General features: G+C 34.9%; 1 protein-coding gene across 1 annotated transcript; it reads right to left on the bottom strand.

Moving 5' to 3' along the window:
- Nucleotides 1-7454: 7454 nt before the first annotated feature.
- LOC119833100 (jmjC domain-containing histone demethylation protein 1-like) lies at nt 7455-17985 on the bottom strand. Its single transcript, XM_038356984.1, has 14 exons — nt 17807-17985; nt 17143-17302; nt 16807-16939; nt 16171-16294; nt 15699-15789; nt 15035-15189; nt 14567-14659; nt 14188-14281; nt 13596-13765; nt 12941-13108; nt 12421-12557; nt 11857-12145; nt 11176-11342; nt 7455-10854 (listed from the first exon to the last, which is right to left on the bottom strand). The coding sequence occupies exons 1-14, from the start codon at nt 17951-17953 to the stop codon at nt 10737-10739; spliced, it is 2046 nt and encodes a 681-aa protein (XP_038212912.1). The 5' UTR covers nt 17954-17985; the 3' UTR covers nt 7455-10736.

Here is a 17985-nt window from a genome sequence, read left to right as displayed (position 1 = left end):
GAAAATTCGAATAAGACACGTATGCTGCCAGTTTAAGGCCGTGTTCAGGATGGCGTAATAATTTCGCAACTTCATTTATAAAGCTGATTCTACATTAGATGTCGTGTGCAGGAGACGAGCGCGTGGCAGACACGTGATCGAGATTAGTCGGTGCATTCATGTCGCGCGCATAAAGAGTAGGGTACGCGGGCGAAACGTCAATTGTGTGCGGCTTGGGGGTTGAAATTCGCTAAGCTAGGTTGGATTTGAATTATAAATGCGAAATACTAGTGCTTCTATTTGCATATCCCACGGGTATGTCACGCGAGTTCGGTCTTGTGTAACACCTTGATAAGGTTTGATCACAATATTGTTTCATAAGTAGATTTTTTTTTTAAATAAATTTCTAATAATTTAAATGCTTTGAAATTTCTTTTGTGAGATGATTATTTACTAAGTTTTGAGCAACAATAAAAACACAAATGCCTGCATAGAACCGCTAGTTTTTAAAATTTTCGTAACTCCTAGAACCTAATTTAATACATATAATGAATTTATTTTATATATTATTTAATCCAATGTTTCCATATCTTATGCATTTTTCTGATACACTTTAAAAAGTATGGTACTATTAAATTTAGGTGTAGATATTTTATTACCTAACCATAAAAATAGTATCCACATAACAACAGAAAACTTCACGGACTAAAGTACCGTTTTTTACTAGTTTAATTAGAATATTTTGAATTTAGTATTCAAACACCGGAATTAATGTGAACGAAAACAACAAAAAACACGGGATATGCATGTACATTATTAAAAAAAACGAACCTGTTCCAAATTTAAAATGTTCCATAAAACTACATTTATAACCGGCCATTAGCAAACACGGCGTAAAAAATAAATGAACAGTAAACAATAGCGATAGCTGGTAAACACACTTGTGCCCATCGTACCGTGCGCGGGGACAAATAAATCAGGACTTGATCGCAGAGCGCCGGGGCGAAGTCTCTGGAGGCTCTCGCATGAAGTAATGAAACTGGATAAATGGACGCGGTAATTGAAAGTTAAATTTTGAAAGTTTAAAAAAATCTCTTTTATTCCATTCACGTTCAAGTGAATGTTTATTAATACGCTCATTCATATTTGTATGATATATTAGATAATATTAATCGGCATTTAGGTATTTTAGAACACAATATTTTTTAAGGAATATAAAGCTTTATTTTACGGGTTTGTGAAGAATTTTGTTTGAACAATGTTGTGTGCGACAACTTAAATGATTTTAATTTTTTAATTAAATTCTCATGTCTTAATTATTCTCAGTGAGAGCGCTATTTAATATTTGTTTCAAACTATGTAGAACAAGATCAGCGTGAGAGGTTAGTATTAATAAAAAATATAATATTTTAACACCACATTCAACTTATCCAATATCCACATAGCATAGTGTTGAACGCTAGCGCCTCAAGGGATGGCGGACGCATATTGCACTCATTTCATTATGTACATACGATTACGAAGATCGGGGACAATTTATATGTACAGATGTCCCCAGATTCGTGTTTGATTGTGTGCTGATACTTACACCCCTTTGTGACTAATAAAATGTTGTTGGTATTGGACGGAAGTTTAGATAGTATACCAACACGGTTATGTTACCTCCTTGTTGTGAATAAAACATTTAAAAGCGTAGACTCAGGATAAATGGTCAGACCTTAAATACGAATTATTCTTTTTTCGTGCGAGATCATGAGATGTACTTACTTGCTTCTAAATCCAATCACTAACATTCAAGACCGTAACGTCGTCATCATACGTCATCACTACATGTATAGGTTGATATATTATAAAGCATACAACGAGTATAGGTTGATATATTATAAACATATGTCAAAAAGATGTTTTATGGTGTTTTAAAATTGGCTGAGTCAACTAGTACTAGTAATGAATAAAAAAAATTGAATATCTACAACATTTTATCGTTATGTTATTAACTCAAATTTACCATTATTTACCAATATCACACGGTTTATACGACCTATCATCAGGCTAAGGCCTAAGATTATTATGATTATTTATCGGAAATAAAGTTAGAAAAGTTTAAACTATTTACTGATTTTTTTTTATCTTTTTAACATATGTATGTCAAATTACTCAATTGGGACCGAGAAAAGACACTGAATATCTATTAATTTTATACGTAAGGATAATTTTATGCACAACATTGTAAAGTCCCTTAGTACCATTTTAAGTTTCGTATTAAAGTCGCTCATATGTTATTAGAAACTATAGATTTATCAGCAAAAGTTATTAAGCAAATTGAATGAAATGAATGAATTAAAAACACTTAGCATTTTGTACACCATTCAATATCCGAAACGAAATAAAAATGTATATTGCAAAGTGTTAACTACAAAGTACAGACAATTCAACATTTATGTTTTAAAAACTAAAATATATAAAATGATAAGTAACTACGAGCAGTTAACAAAAAAACTATATATGTATTTTTCGCAACAAAAATGCGTTAAGAAGGTCTCAAGATTTCTATGAGGTAATGAGAGGTATGCTTGTAATATCGCGATATATTATTTACAGTGGGCCCAGCTTCGTTACTCGGTTCACTGGGCCATAATAACTTCAGGGAATACTCGGCGCGTAGCTACTGACACCCGCTTGCACTGCGCTCGACTGTTTGTGATGCGTCTTCGTGATTGAATTTAAAGGTATACAACAATCGGTGAATTTAGTGAAAGTGCACAAATATACGCTTATTTAGAGCCCCCTACGTAATACAAGTTTATCTTTACATGGGTACAAATTCAATGTCAATAACATCGCTTTTGGTTACAGGTCGTTAACAAAAGCTTAAAAACCTATTCCTCAGTAAATAATAGAGTGGAAAGTTCACAAAACTAATTAAATTGGAGTTCTTAGAAATTGCATGTGCATGTACTGTGTATTATTTTAACAACGAATGTACAATTGCACTTGTTTCTTTCAGTGTTTTTAATGCAATGCCATTTTTTCAGTGCAGCTAATTGCGTCGTATGGTGTGTAGGCAACTGTGGTTCAATCTATCATGTTTAGAGACACATGTGGCGATTACTTTGCGCTGCTTACCTTCAGGGTGTTCATAATATATCATTTTCACCCACTAAAATATCAAAAAATTCTTTCCTTAATATAAAGTTTATGTAAACAACCTTGAAGTATCGTGAAGAAGTTTCTTATGACACGACATTTTTTATAACAACTCAATGACGTCAGTACGTACTGATTATTTAACTAAGATTTATAATGTGATAGGTTATAGATTATTTTTTCGATTTTCAAACAAATGCACTGTAATAAATATAAATCTCATAATGCAAAAATCAATATTAAAATTTCGTTTTTTAAATCAAATATGCGCAAATGTCATTAATGTTTTTACAACCACTAGTATTATGTTATCTGTGCTACCACTAAATTCAACATTGACTGTAACACTCATGTAATTTGTAACAAATCACGAAACATATAAAATCACAGCGATGTAGCATTAGACGATGCACGTTAGAGCACGCCACGAGTCGCGTGCCTGCCACTCAATCTAACCGAAACCTTAGAATACAATCTACTACAAAAGCTATTTGGAAAACTGTAATAATACGCTGAAGACTTCGTATGTTTGTAAGAGTTGATATGTGTTAAAAAATAATGTATTGGTAGCACATTTATCAGGAAGGTATATAGCCTGCTTCTACCAATAGGAGCGGATCGTAATTGAAAAATCTTTTAAATTCCCACGTCAAAACATCGCGTCTAATTGGTTAATTAGGTGAAGGTTTTCACAGATACTGCGCAAAAGAATTCAAACACAACTAGATCATAATATATTGAGTCGTATGTTATAGTTGCTGTCAGTATTACATTTGTAAAAAAAGGGAAAAAATACAAGATCTGTGGAGTATTTGTACCTAATACATTTCAATGTCATACAAACACGGACGGTGCAGTTCGATTTTGTTTCGGGAGGTTTATAAAGTAGAGATCCTTGGCATTTTCCTTTACTTGCAACTTTTGTAGTCGATGTCTACCAATTAGATAGTCTACCAATATACTTGTAACGCCATTTTATAAGAAAGGAATTGGATTGCTTTTTCACGCAAAAACAACAGATAAACCAAAGAACGGCTTTTTGATGTTACTGAAGCTTTTGTATCAGAATTACACATTATCCATAGCATACTTGCTTTTGCAGGCGAGTGAAACCGCGGGGCACAGCTAGTTATTATTTTTTTTTATGTCCTAGCGGGCAACTGAGCTGGTGGTTCACCTAATGGTAAACGATTCACCACCGCCCATGAACATTCGCAGAAGTTCAGACCTCTGAGAATGCGCTGCCCGCTTTTAAGGGATAAGGGATAAGGAAAGGATTGATGATGGGAAAGAAGGAATGGACAGGGAAGGGCGAGGAGAAGGAAATAGGCGTACCCCCGTACGAAACACAATAGCAAGCTATTATTTCACGCCGGTTTTCTGTGGGGGTGTGGTACGTCCTCGGTGCGAGCTGGCCCAATTCGTACCGAAGCATGCTCGAATCCCACAGTAAAAAGTTAATAATTATTATTAACGTTTCACCACACGACTGTACCTGACGCACGTCACTTGTAGGACGCGAGAATCAGTGGTTAGCGGTGAGCTCGCGTGCGGTACCGGGTTCGAGTCAGATCGATACTATCGCACTAACCTCACTAACCCGCTATTATCCTGTCAACTTGCCTACAATGCTAGAATTACTGTCATATTGAAAAAACTTCAATGTTTGTTTTGTGCAGAGTTCACTGAATGTGAAATAGTTCCGTGCATGGTTTCTGCTTCTCGTATGACTACGAGTATTCTCTCGAAAGACTACGAGTGCGATGAGGCTAGTAAACTTTTATGTACAATTTATTTATATATATCTGGAAATAGAATTAACGTAGGACGGAATATTTTGTTTAGGTTTTTACAAACAAAATATCATAATATTCATAAAGAAAGCTTACGGAAAATAAATTATAATTAAAAGCGTGACGTGTTTTAAATTAAATTAAATTTTCTTTCTTGTATAGTTATAATAGTAGTGAAATAAAAACTCATTATATATATTTTATATACTTTGTTTGTGTTAGGTAAGCATTAGACTTGATAATTATATCTACACCGTTACGAGTGATAAGTTGCCTACGGTTAAAATTACGTGACTTGAGACAAAATATTGAACTTGCGTTATTTTTCTTGTAAATATGCTCGTATAACTGTTTAGCATTTATTTTGGCCCGAGATTATCGTGCACTAAGAAGGATTTTCTACTTTCAATTATGTAGTAAATACTTTACCTATAATTTAAAGTGTTATAATAACTTCTAATCTCCTTTAAACAAGGAAAATTAATGAGAAATAAACAATTATGTTATACTGTTGCCATTAGTATACCAAGTAAACGAAGTATAAAAATAAACCAACAGTTATTAAATATATTTTTTTAATTTCACTTAGGCACATAATATCTATAGCTAATTCATAAGTACCTACTATTTATCTTCTGAGAAATAAACATGTGAATGTTGTCTAAGATTTATTTCTGTAGGTAACCTTGGTAGTTGGTACTTTTATTTATTTCTAAATCTGTCAACGATCAACAGTCGGACAAATCACGAAGATATCAACTTTTTAATTATTTACGTAAATTCTTTTTATTTTTTTAATTTTCAATTTCTCTTTCTAATCTATCTACTACATTATTTATCTTCTTAAGAATGGAGATGATGTAAAAAAGAAAAAAAGGCGTTATAGACTCATTTGTAGATCCCTCAAGGCGGGCGTGTGAAATGTAAACCCTCGACGGAACATAACCTTAGTGCTTTCTCTTTCACACTCACATTTTCACATTTTTCTTTTCGCTTTCTAAGACTCCCGCCATTTTTTCTAGCGACGCTCGTCGCTCCCCGTATCGACACGTTTATTTTTCATTTCTTCAGGGGCGAAGGAAATAATTTTCTTTGAGCTTTGAACCTGCACTGGGGAAAAATGAGAAATTTCGAAAACGTAATTGGATTCTCGATTAATCTCGACGCCTCTCATTTCTTATGAGTACGTGTTGAAGTAGAAATTCTTTAGCCTTATCTTTAGGGGACGGTTTTTGTTGTGTTGGTAGTATATAAATGTCTACGGAGTCCGTAGTACGGACGTACCTATCTACGTATATACGTTTCAATTATTGTATGATATTGTATAATGTATTATGTGTAGGAGGCTCTCCGGCTAGCTGTTATGTATGAACAACGGCTTTCGACAAGAAATAATACGTATATTATGAAAGTAGCTATATAGTTTCGCTACTAACATTTCAATTGCACGATTCAGACGTGCAATAAAAGTCCACTAAAGATCTACAACTTTGATCTGGCGTAATATGTGGTAAATAAAACCTTTTAATTAATAATTTTGATCTTTCACCTCAAATAAGTGTCGAAACACACATGGGATCGATGGGGACTTTGGGCACTTTAATTTTAATTTCTCTGCAAAAATTTGTCTCAGTCTGTCTGTCTGTCAAAAATTTATATTGTTTAAATTGGCTGGACTTAATACTCTACTAATCAGTGTATTAATTTCTTCAGTCAAGATTGACAATAAACATAGGTAAATAAATAGGGAATTGGCTAAGACGTTTAGCCTAGATATATATTAAGCTCTACCAAAGCATGCGAGACTCCATCTACACGCATTTTGCACGTGGCTGACGCTGGGGATAGACGCTTGACATGATAGATAACTACGATATATTTATGAGTTTTTTGAACAATGTTACGGATCACAATATGTCGACAGATGACAGTCTCGCGAGTGAGACATTCCAATCATTCGGCGACATAATATTTGTTATAGTAAGATCTCGCAACTTCAGTGCTCCTAGGTTTAACTAGTTAATCTGTCTGGCATCTAAGTTCTAAGTGTTCAAATGCATGAGGAATTTGGCCCTAGGACCAATTCATTTGATCAAATTACCTTCGAAAATTTAATTTTATGAAATCTAGGTTTGACCAGTCGAACTGCAATGAGCTGTTAGCGTCACAATTAGGTTTAATAAAACGTAATTTTTCGATATTTGTAATTACAATAAAAATGCCCACGCTTATTTCTCACATAACGAGTTATAACAACATTTAGAATCTCACTATTCGTTAGAAATCTAAATATTTATTAAAGTTTAGCATAAAATGTTCATAACACTTCAATCACTCTACTACTACAATCTATCTATCTAGGTTACTACTACCAGACTGTAGTGAAGTTTGTTCAATTAAAAAACATGACATCTTTCACTCTCAAGTTTAGATTATGTCAAAAAATCTACTCAAACATCTAGTACCTAAGTAGGAAAAACGTTCCATCTGGAATAAGAGTAAATTTTGGTAATTCAAGAAATAAAACACATCTCATCTCAATGTAAATATTTATTTCAAATACTATACGTGCTTATGGTAACCAATGATACAATAAGACTCTTTAACGTCAATTTCACATAACATCTATATCTTATTATAATTAGCTATAATATCACCATCTCTTGCCAACCAGTTGCCAGCATGCGAGCTTAGCCAAGTCTTTCAAAATTCTCAATCTTATTCTAAATTATCTACATAAAGAAATACACAATTTTGTGTCGTAAATGACAAGTTAATGTTTTTAATACCTAACCAACTATACACAGAGGCACACAATGCTTATGTACTATAGATACACCTAGATATTGAATATGATATTATATTTACACACAGACGACAAAAACATACACATGACAAAATTTTACAATTAATAAACATCAACTATTTTATTTGTAGTGCAATTGAGCTATTACTATTGATAATGTTGAATAGACAAAAAATATGTTATGTGGAAAAGCCTTTTCCAACCAACTTCTAAAAATGAAGGTCCACAATTTGAAATGATTTATAGCTTTACAGTGAAAGTACGAAAAATCTAATATTTGATATTATAATATATTAAATTACAAGTTGAATACCTTAACTCTTATAATCTACATAATAGACACTGCTATTTGCTATAATATAGTGAAAAACTCAAACTATGTCATAGAATTTTGTAACTTTTCAATTAAAAACCTACAAAGCAGGATGATTGTGTGACGTGGAAAAGGCCCTTTTCAAACATTTAGTTTCACAAAATTTTGACAAGTATACATTTTTGTACCTTAATACTTTGATACCAATGTTGATTTCTTAGGCTAATACTATAGGCGGCCATCCCGACCTCGCATACTGTGACCAGAGTCGGTACTTAGATACTAATTATTTACAATTATTTTAAAATATTTATGTTCCGTTCTTATATGTTCAAACAATTCGCTATCCTCGCAGATTAATTTTTACATAACTTCTGAGACAAGCTTGAAATCCAATAAAATGGGTTAGCAAATTGTTTATTTTTAATATAAAAACGGGACCGGTGTGGAGTGAAATAACTAAAAAAATGCAATTTTTACATTTGATTATAATTAGATAATTGAAAATTATTCTAAGAAATGTGCCAAGCTAGTGTATTAGCTGCTCGTACTGTCCCATTAAAATTACAATGTCAAGTGATTAGTATGTCAAAAGATAACATTAAGACCTAATTATGTATAACCTAGGTTTAGCTAGTATTTATATTCATAATTGTGTTAATTTTCTACACACAAAACTTGTCTATAAAGAAAGAAACGGTAAGGACCAAACATACTAAATTAAATTTAAAGTGATTCATTGGTTCCAACAAGCTTTAGACATTACTATTTTAATGAACTATTTAGCCTCAATAATTGAGAAAAATGTCGGTCACAATAATTATTGTTTACAAGATACTTATATCTAAGAAGCGACTAGAACTAAAAATACAACAAAACCAATCCTGAATTGTCATGAAACTAAAATGTATTCTTCCAAGTATAATACAGTAACTTATTGCTTTGAAAATAATTTAATTTCACATAGGCCATACAAGAAAAGTCAATTATTGCTCAGTCACAAAACAACAATGAGTAATCAATATTGCTATTATTACACAGATTTGTGGAAAATCTTATTTACCTATGAGCAAACATACTTTGATCTCTACAGGATTCATACTTTATGAATATTCAAAACAACCAATTGTAATTTGAGTATATTTTAAATAATGCCAAGGGGGAAAAAATTCTATTTTTCATCTGTTGTCTAATTCAAATAAATTATAATATAATGCAACTTATAAGATATTGTTCATCAGAACGCCCAGGTTTTATTGACTTCGAAATGTAACAAAGAAACAAATAAAATATATATAAAAAATGCAACAGCATGCAATAAAATCGAAATATCTTTAACTATTTGATAATAAATAATTTTGTGCATATACAAAATGTGCTTCAAAGTTGGCACAAAAAAATATATCATAATGTTTGCATCAAACATTACAATTTCTTCAAATAGTAGTAATTAATTAAATATATACAATATTTCAATCGTTATTTTCACTCTGAAGTTTAGAAGAGTTACATTCATAATTACGTATCATAATTTGGTTCTAATTTCACCCATACAGATAGATATTTATTATGTTATTACAATCGAAATACCGATAAATGATGCTTAAGAAATGCCACAAACATTATTTTTTATCTCCATAACCCTTAAGCATTAAAATGTCTAAATTCTTACCAGTTATATGGCATAGTTCAAACTGATTAATTTAGTTTTTATGAAGTTAATGACAACACTTAAATAACCATATATTGATATCTATTGTTATTTTATAAATTCAATTCATTTACCATTCTCTCTTCAATTAAGTTGCGAGTGTTAATATTAATCTAATTATAATGATATTTGATATTAAGTAAAAAATGAGTCTTTTTACCAGCAGAGATGTGAATTTTTATATGGATATATGTAAATTTTTATATGGAAGAGTAAAATTTCATAGTTCACAAACTTTAAAATTATCTGTGTACAGATACTTCACAGTATTTTTAACAAACAATGTAATTTTCTGATATGTTACACAGCATACTGTCAAGTGAATGAGGTTCAATAATTTAAAATATTGGTGTGCTTAAGCGATAATAATAATTCATATAAGAAGTCCTCTGTTTAAGTATTTTTTTTTAAGTTGTCTTCATATTCCTATAGTCCCCTTTTATAATCCTAAAATACTTTAGTAAAAAGCCTTGTTCACTCTCTCCATATAGCAATGTGAACTAAATTCCTTTATTGTTTCTCATTCTAGCAAAGGATTTCTCGTAACTGCAGAAAGAAGGGACAAAACTATAAGAATATAAAGCTGACACATTGGGTATTTCAGAAAAGTTTTTATAATCTGTCAGATGTCAAGACTACAAGTACAGAAAATGCATTTAAGGAAGTGCACTTATAAATTATAAATCGGAGGATTCTGTTAACGAATTAGTTCTAACTAACGTAAATTAAACTTACAGTATGATCAATTTGGTTTCACATTCATATTCACAGCACACAAACACATTGTCTTCAGCACACCATTGTATCACTGAACTGGGGGATTCATTCAGCGTCCTTGGCTGGTTCGGGCATGGCGTCAGCGTTGTCAGCGGCGACGTCAGCCTTGTCAGCGGCGACATCTGTTTTGTCAGCGACGTCGGCGACGTCAGAGACGTTGGTGACGTCAGGCGTGGCATCGGACGTGGGCTCAGCCACGTCGGCCTCGGATCAGGTGGCCCGCAGCTCCACTAACTTTACGTCCTTCACGTGCAAGTTGTGCTTGGACTTGGCGGCAAACTTAATGACGGCCTGCGTTGATACCAGTGGCACGTGTCGGAGATCAAGTCTGCAATTGGAGTGAATACAATAAGATGATATATTCTACTATTTTGTTCAAGACTAAAAATCATTTATTTCTGTATCTTGGCGGTCCAAGTGTTTCTAAAGGAAGTCGCACTAAATAAATATTTTTTTGAGTTAATTTTGTTTGATTTTAATATAATGTTTTCTATTTATTATTTAAAATGAAGAAAGGCAATTCTTTAATTCGTTTGAAGTTAAATTCCGCGTGCGAGTGTTTTTGTCCGTATTGCATTGAACTGACAGTTACTTTAACGTTTATAATATAGTAAGGGATTATGACATTTTGGATGATGAGGTATCTCACCGCACGAGGTTGGGGCAGCGCGCCAGGTGGTCGAGCGCCGCCTCGGTGAGCAAGCGGCAGCCGGCGAGCGAGAGCCGCTGCAGGCCGTGGTGCGCGAGCTGCGCCGCGCCCGCGTCCGTCAGCCGCGCGCACGACGACGCGTCCAGCTCCACTAGCTTCGGTAATGCCTGCCAGTTAAACGTTATCATTATTCTTGCGCCTTTTTTTAACGTTAGAGCGGGCAACAGAATTGGTGGTTCGCCTGAAGGAATGCGATCACCACAGCCCATAAACTATTGGGAGCTGTGATAATCTTTACGAATGCGTTGGTTGCCGTAAGGTTGAAGTAAGAAGAAATTATTGACTTAGGGACTAAAAAGTTTTATCACTATTATCAGTACTCTTAAATTTAGCGTTTTTATTTACTTTGCTTTAATTTTAGTTCACTTTCTACTTATATCGTCTTCTAATTGGCATACATATAACAAGGCGTTAATACGCTTTGTAATATATACGTTATGAAATTGAAAGTAAAATCAATTATATATTATAACATTTCAAAATCGGTTAACCTCCGCATCACTCAGTAATCCCATTAAAACCAAATTTTATATAGAGATAAAGATAAATTTTACCTAGTATTCGCTTCGCATCGCTTTACGCCTCCAAAACGTATGAAGAGTATTTATAGTCTAAACATACCTGTACAACATAGCGCATGGCAACATCAGTGATATCCGTTCCAGGCAGCCTCAGTACGGCGAGAGCGGCCAAGCGGGACGGTTCTGTCCCGGAGCGTGCTCCGCCGCCGGGCCTAGAGTTCTCCGGCGGTGCCAGGATCCCGCGCAACTTAGCGTCGTCGAGGCATCGCGCAAACGACAGGTCCAGTGAAGTGAGGGGGGGACAGGCGCTCGAACGGAGAGCCAGCGCCGCCTCTGCGGGCGAACCGGCGAGGGAAAGCGAGCGGAGCGCCGGCAAGCGGGCTAGTAACCTGGAATTTTGATGATGGCGATTTTCAATTTAACTATTAAGCAATATGCATACACAATTCTTTACATGATTTTAATCACCTTTTTTCTTCTATATATCATATACATTACACCTACGTCTAGCAAAACTTATAAAATTTTAATTCTCATTTTAAATGCTAAATATTATGATAGAAAACTTTCACACTATGTTGTATTTGTTAAGTATTATTCTGATATGATGAGAACAGAGCAACAGATTATTAAATAAAAAAAACAACCAAAACAAAAAACTAACCAAGCCAGCTGGCGTCTTGCTAGATGGCACCACTCAAGGCCAAGCGTGAGTGGCTGGCGGCGAGCGATGCCCGCCAGTTGCGCCGCAGACACGCGCACTTGCACGAACGACATGCTGCGCCACAACGACGGATCCATCTGGAAATTGATAATTAAAAATTCAATGAGATTAGATATATTATTAGAATTTGACATAAAAGCATATGATTTAATAACCAACTTGAATGTTACTAACAACTATCAGAGGAATAAATAACAAACGACGAGACAGAGCCTTCAATAACATAAGTCATGACACTTATCTTATTGAAGGTATGTATTTATGAAACATGTCTATGTTTCATAAATTTGGATCATGTTCAACAAGTTAGTTTAATATAGTAGAAAGTTGAAGGAGAGAGACTTAAAAGATAGGAACTATCCTATCTTTTAATTATATTGTTTCAACTACGATAAAGGCGGACTACCCGGGCGGAGCCTGTAAAAAGCACCGAGTACTCGGCCCACGCCTGTAAACTTACCGAGTACTCGGCCCACGCCTTGCAGACGAGCGCGCACGTGGCCAGCTCGTGCGGCGTCAGCTTCGCGAACACGTTGAGCATCGCGTCGCGGTCCAGCCACGGCGTGCCGGCGAAGTTCGATATGGGCACAGGCGCCGGACGCACCGGGTACAGCGGTTTCTTGAGCGGCTGGAATGTATGTTATTAACTTTTTAACATTTTTTTTACATTAGTTGCCAAAGGAGCTTGCGGTCGCTTCATGGTAAGCGAACAGCACCGCGAATGAATATTTCGACAGAGATCTGACTCTAGAAGCTATTATGTAAAATTTCAGGTTTGTGTAGTAAGTACAATGGTTATTGGAATATTCATAAAATGGAGGAAACTTAAGAGCCTATGTAAAAATTATAAATATAATTTATTTAGGGGTTTATAAAATTTTTATAATGTAAAGACCACCTATAAAAAACGATTCCCAAGCGCTGAAAACTATAACAAGCATTTCAACAATTCAGGGGATGCTCTTACATATATAGAAAGGAAATATTGATTCCAACATAAACAAATTTCCAAACCCGTTGCTATATTCCTCAATCTTGTTCTGTCTTGCCACCAACCTAATAAAGTTTAGTACTATCTCCCTATAACCACTACCACAATATAATATGACGCCTACCTTAGCCGAGTGATGGGTGAGCAGCAAAGCGAGGTGAGCCCTCTGCGCCTGTTTCTTGGGCGCTTCGTCTTCATCACTCGCACGCCGCCGCTTGTTCGCCGGCTCCCAGTCCTCGCCGCGCTCACCGCTCTCACCGGCTATCTCGTTGCCGTCTTCATCGCGCTTTATTTCTAGATATAGCAAAAAATGCATAATAAAAAAAAAAGAATGAAGTCGATCATTATTAGGTTTAATTTTTCGTCAGACACGTTTTCCAAATTTTAATATAATCCGTTTATAATAGTAAGCTCGAAAACTATTCAACCCATTCTTTGAATAATTGATCAATGTGTCTATAAATATTAAAGATTAGCTACGCCCCGCGGTTTCACCCGCGTAAGTCCGCATCCCGTAGGAATATCGGGATAAAAAGTTGCCTTTATTTTATTCGAGTTGTTCAGCTGTCTACGTACCAAATTTCATTGCAATCGGTTCAGTAGTCTTTACGTGAAAGAGCAACAAAAACACACACATCCTTACAAACTTTCGCATTTATAATATAAGTAGGAAGGATTCACCAAATTTCACAGCCAAATAAGAAATATATACAGACCATCCTCAGTTTTAATGTGCACGTCATTCTTGTTCTCGCTATCAGAGCCTGTCTCCGTCTTCACCGTCACTGATGGTAGAACTGGCAATTTGTTCTGAAAATTAAACAAAATAATTACATATCAAGATTGTTATAGTAGGAATAAAATGTTTTGCATTATGAGACATTCTGGCTTGATTTCATTACGGAAGCTTTCAATGAACATACATAATAAATGACAGCATTTATTATTTTATAGTTTTGTCAATTAAAAGACTATAAAGACTTACATACTGACCCAAAGTAACTTAAAGAAATTTTATTTCAAGGAATTTGAAAGGAATTTATGGTTGAGAAAATGCATATAATCGGAATAATAAGTGAATAATAAAATACTCACTTGCACATGATTCTGGCTCAGTTGACTGGCATCGGAGCTAACGCTCATGCGACGCAAGTCTGATGATTTCTGACGTGCGCGGAAGTGACGAGGCTGTAATAATAAACATACATTACTATTATTATTTTATACCCGTTCTAATGAATCTAGTCACACATATGATACATAACATGTTAGTCTGCTATCGTATCGTTAGTCTTACCAATTATTATTATTACATATATTTTACGAATTAATCAATATTGGCCTATATCTCTTTGTACTTTTGTCAGTTTTTTTTTTTGTCAATATCATCTACGTCTCAACAGATCCAAGCTGTATTAATTTATTACTATTAAATCAAATACATGTAAGAGTGAGATGATAGTAATTTAGACAGAAAATATGTGTATGTCCAAAAACACCAGCCATTTTTCTTATTCTATCCTACAAATATCCTATGGAACTTGACAAACACAGACTACAAACCTTATAATCATGGTGCAGCCCCATGGTAGTGCAAGTGGGACACTCCCACGAGTTGGGCAGATCTTCGTTGAGTTGCCCACCGGCCGGCACGCAGGTCTCGTGCACGATGCTGTAGCACACTGAGCATTCGCGCAATAGCGACGGACCGTTGCGGCCTGGTAATTATAGACATTCCCGTTCAAATTCTTGCTAGTTAACACATTTATAGCATTTTCTTATGTTTGATTTCACGTAAGTATTATAGGTTTAGAAATTAAAGCCTTTTTAAATGCTTTTAAACGTGATTTACATTTATAGTTGTTCATGTTTGTCATAATCTTCATGTGCATTAAAGAGTTTCAAAATATAAAGAATATTAAGATATGAAGAGTTGGTGTATCGTTTATTCTACAATTTCATTACTTTGTCAATCAATGTTGCTACTAAACAGTATTTAAACAAGCTTGGAGCATATCATTATTTTAAATAAATTACAAACTTGAATTATGCAAACAAGAAAATTCTCTTGAAATATTAATGTCTAAGGCTATAGTCAAGAAAAAGACGCGTTCTAGTTAATACCTATCGTATTTTTACGATCAAATTATATTTTTCTTGTGATTTGAACTAAACATGAAATTTAAGCAAGTTTTAATGAATAGAATAAAAGTAAATAAATAAATACCAGAGTTTCCCTTAGCCTGCGGAGCGACCGGTGTTTGCATCCATCCGTCCAAATGGCACACGGCACACGAAGCTGTCACTGGCAACATTGGCTGAAAAACATAGTATACCCAATAAAATGATTGCATTAAGGCTATTTAAGTATTAAAATGAGTGATAACCCTATTAAAACTCCCATGAACTGGACAACCTTATTTAACATAAGTATTTAAAAACACCAAGTCATAGTTTAAAGAAAGACTACTTAATTAGCCATCTAACCAAACTCAATTATCAGATCGAAAATCAATTATCGTCACCAATAACTTCACTTGTTATGAAGTTGAAGAACAAATTGAACAATTTTTGCATCAACAAAAGTATTCATTTTAAAAGTATTTCTTGTGCTGGTGATCTTTTGGAGCATTTTGGTAAAAATGTTTAATAGCACAAAAGAAAAAAGATCAGGCGTCAGCATCAAGCACTTAACTCACCTGCAAGCACTGGCGCATCACGCAAGTCTGTTTGGCTCGCCCCAGACCTCCAAACTTAACCATATCGTGGCAAAACACGCATTCGCCACAATCTGTGCGCTGGCAAGCCTCGCATTTCTTGCATCTGAAATAAAGACAACATAGAAAATAAAAAAATAAAAGAAACTGATTAACATGTCAATCGACATATCAGTTTTTTTATCCCACTTCATTTTATTATTAATAGAACAATATAATATATACTCAAATGCGAGAGTAAAAATCTATCAAAAAGGAGACTCCATCTTAAAAAAAAATACAAATTGTGTATTTTTAATGAAAAATCGCCTATCTTCTACTTTCTGCGTCTTCAATTTCTAATATTAATTTTAAATGTAATACTGAAAAATTTATATTTATACACATGCACATTATAGTCTCACAAGCGGTCCTCGCCTTCGTCTGTGGTTAATACATTGCCTTTATTAGCGCTCAAGGGTCACGTAAATATATAAAAGTGAAAGATTTTTTGCAATTGCTCCAGTAGTCACCTTAATCTCATATCAACGCAAAGCTCAATTGAAAAAAATTATCTCACACAGAGGTAAACACTACCTTCAAATTCTCATATAACTATTATATATAATACATTCTTACCTAGTACGTCGTCGTCTAGGCGCATTGTTGGCGTGCTCAGGCCGCGGTCTGGCTGGCCCGCCCCGATGCCCGCCGCGCCCACCGCGCCCGCTCCACTGACGTATGCGCTCACCGCTCGACGACTCGTCTGGACCTAGAGTGTTTTACATGTATATGAATTTAAAAAAATCCATCTGTTGAAATACTCAAGTTGAAAAAAAAGGAGAAATATTACACAATTTAGACATCTCATCTTTATTTTCAAATCAAAGTCACTTCTAATGTTCTATGCACTATTCCATCGCTCTAAAAAAAGCACGAGTTTATAATAATTAAATTACTTAATAACTAAATTACCTTTCAATACGGGTTGACCAGTGACAGCCAAATGCTGTTTATCGTGACGATGCTGTTCGACCAGCGTGCGCACATCGCGCACGAGCGCTATCGGATCCGTCAACAGCTCTGGTACGGATTTGCGAGCCGCTGGTAACTGATGCAAGTACACCACTATAGCCTGGAATGGTTATATCATTATTGTTATCATTATTTCGAACGCATTATTGTTTAATCATAATCATATCTCATCATCGCATAGTCAGCTAATAATATATAACTGGTATTTGAATAACTGATGAAGAAAGTTCGAAAGAGGCTCAGGCATTCTTATATTAATTTGCAGATTTAAGATGAAAATTTTTCATGAAGAGTCCCACGATTGGAATTTTTTACCCATTAAAAACTTACTGTTGTTCCTATACTTGGGTAAAAAGAAAATCCTACAACAAAAGTAGGGCTTCATTTTGTTGTTATATTTATGTGAGAACAAATATGAAGACGTACAAAAGGAGAGGTGATGGAAGAATTCCCACACACATTCCATCACAGATTTTATGGATGATAATAATTTGAAAAGGTATTGTAAATTAGATTACCTGTTCAACTATTGCGATTAGAATATTTACGTCGATTTAATAAATACAATAAATAAATAATGCATCTGCGTGGCGCGGGCACGTACCTTCAGGCCGTGCAGCTCGTTCTGCGTGAGGTGCACGTGGTCCTTGGGCGGTGCGGGCGGCGCGGGCGGCGCGCTCTGCCCCTCGGGCGCGAGGTGCGAGCGGCCGAGCAGCGAGCTTACGTAGCGGTCGAGCACGTACCACAGCATCTCCGTGAAGAACGGGTACCGGAATTTTTGCG

This window comes from Zerene cesonia, chromosome 2 (genome assembly GCF_012273895.1).
Source record: "Zerene cesonia ecotype Mississippi chromosome 2, Zerene_cesonia_1.1, whole genome shotgun sequence".
Classification (NCBI taxonomy): Eukaryota; Metazoa; Arthropoda; class Insecta; order Lepidoptera; family Pieridae; genus Zerene; species Zerene cesonia.
Note: the sequence above shows the minus strand (reverse complement) of the source record. Positions and strands in the feature narration are given on the sequence as shown.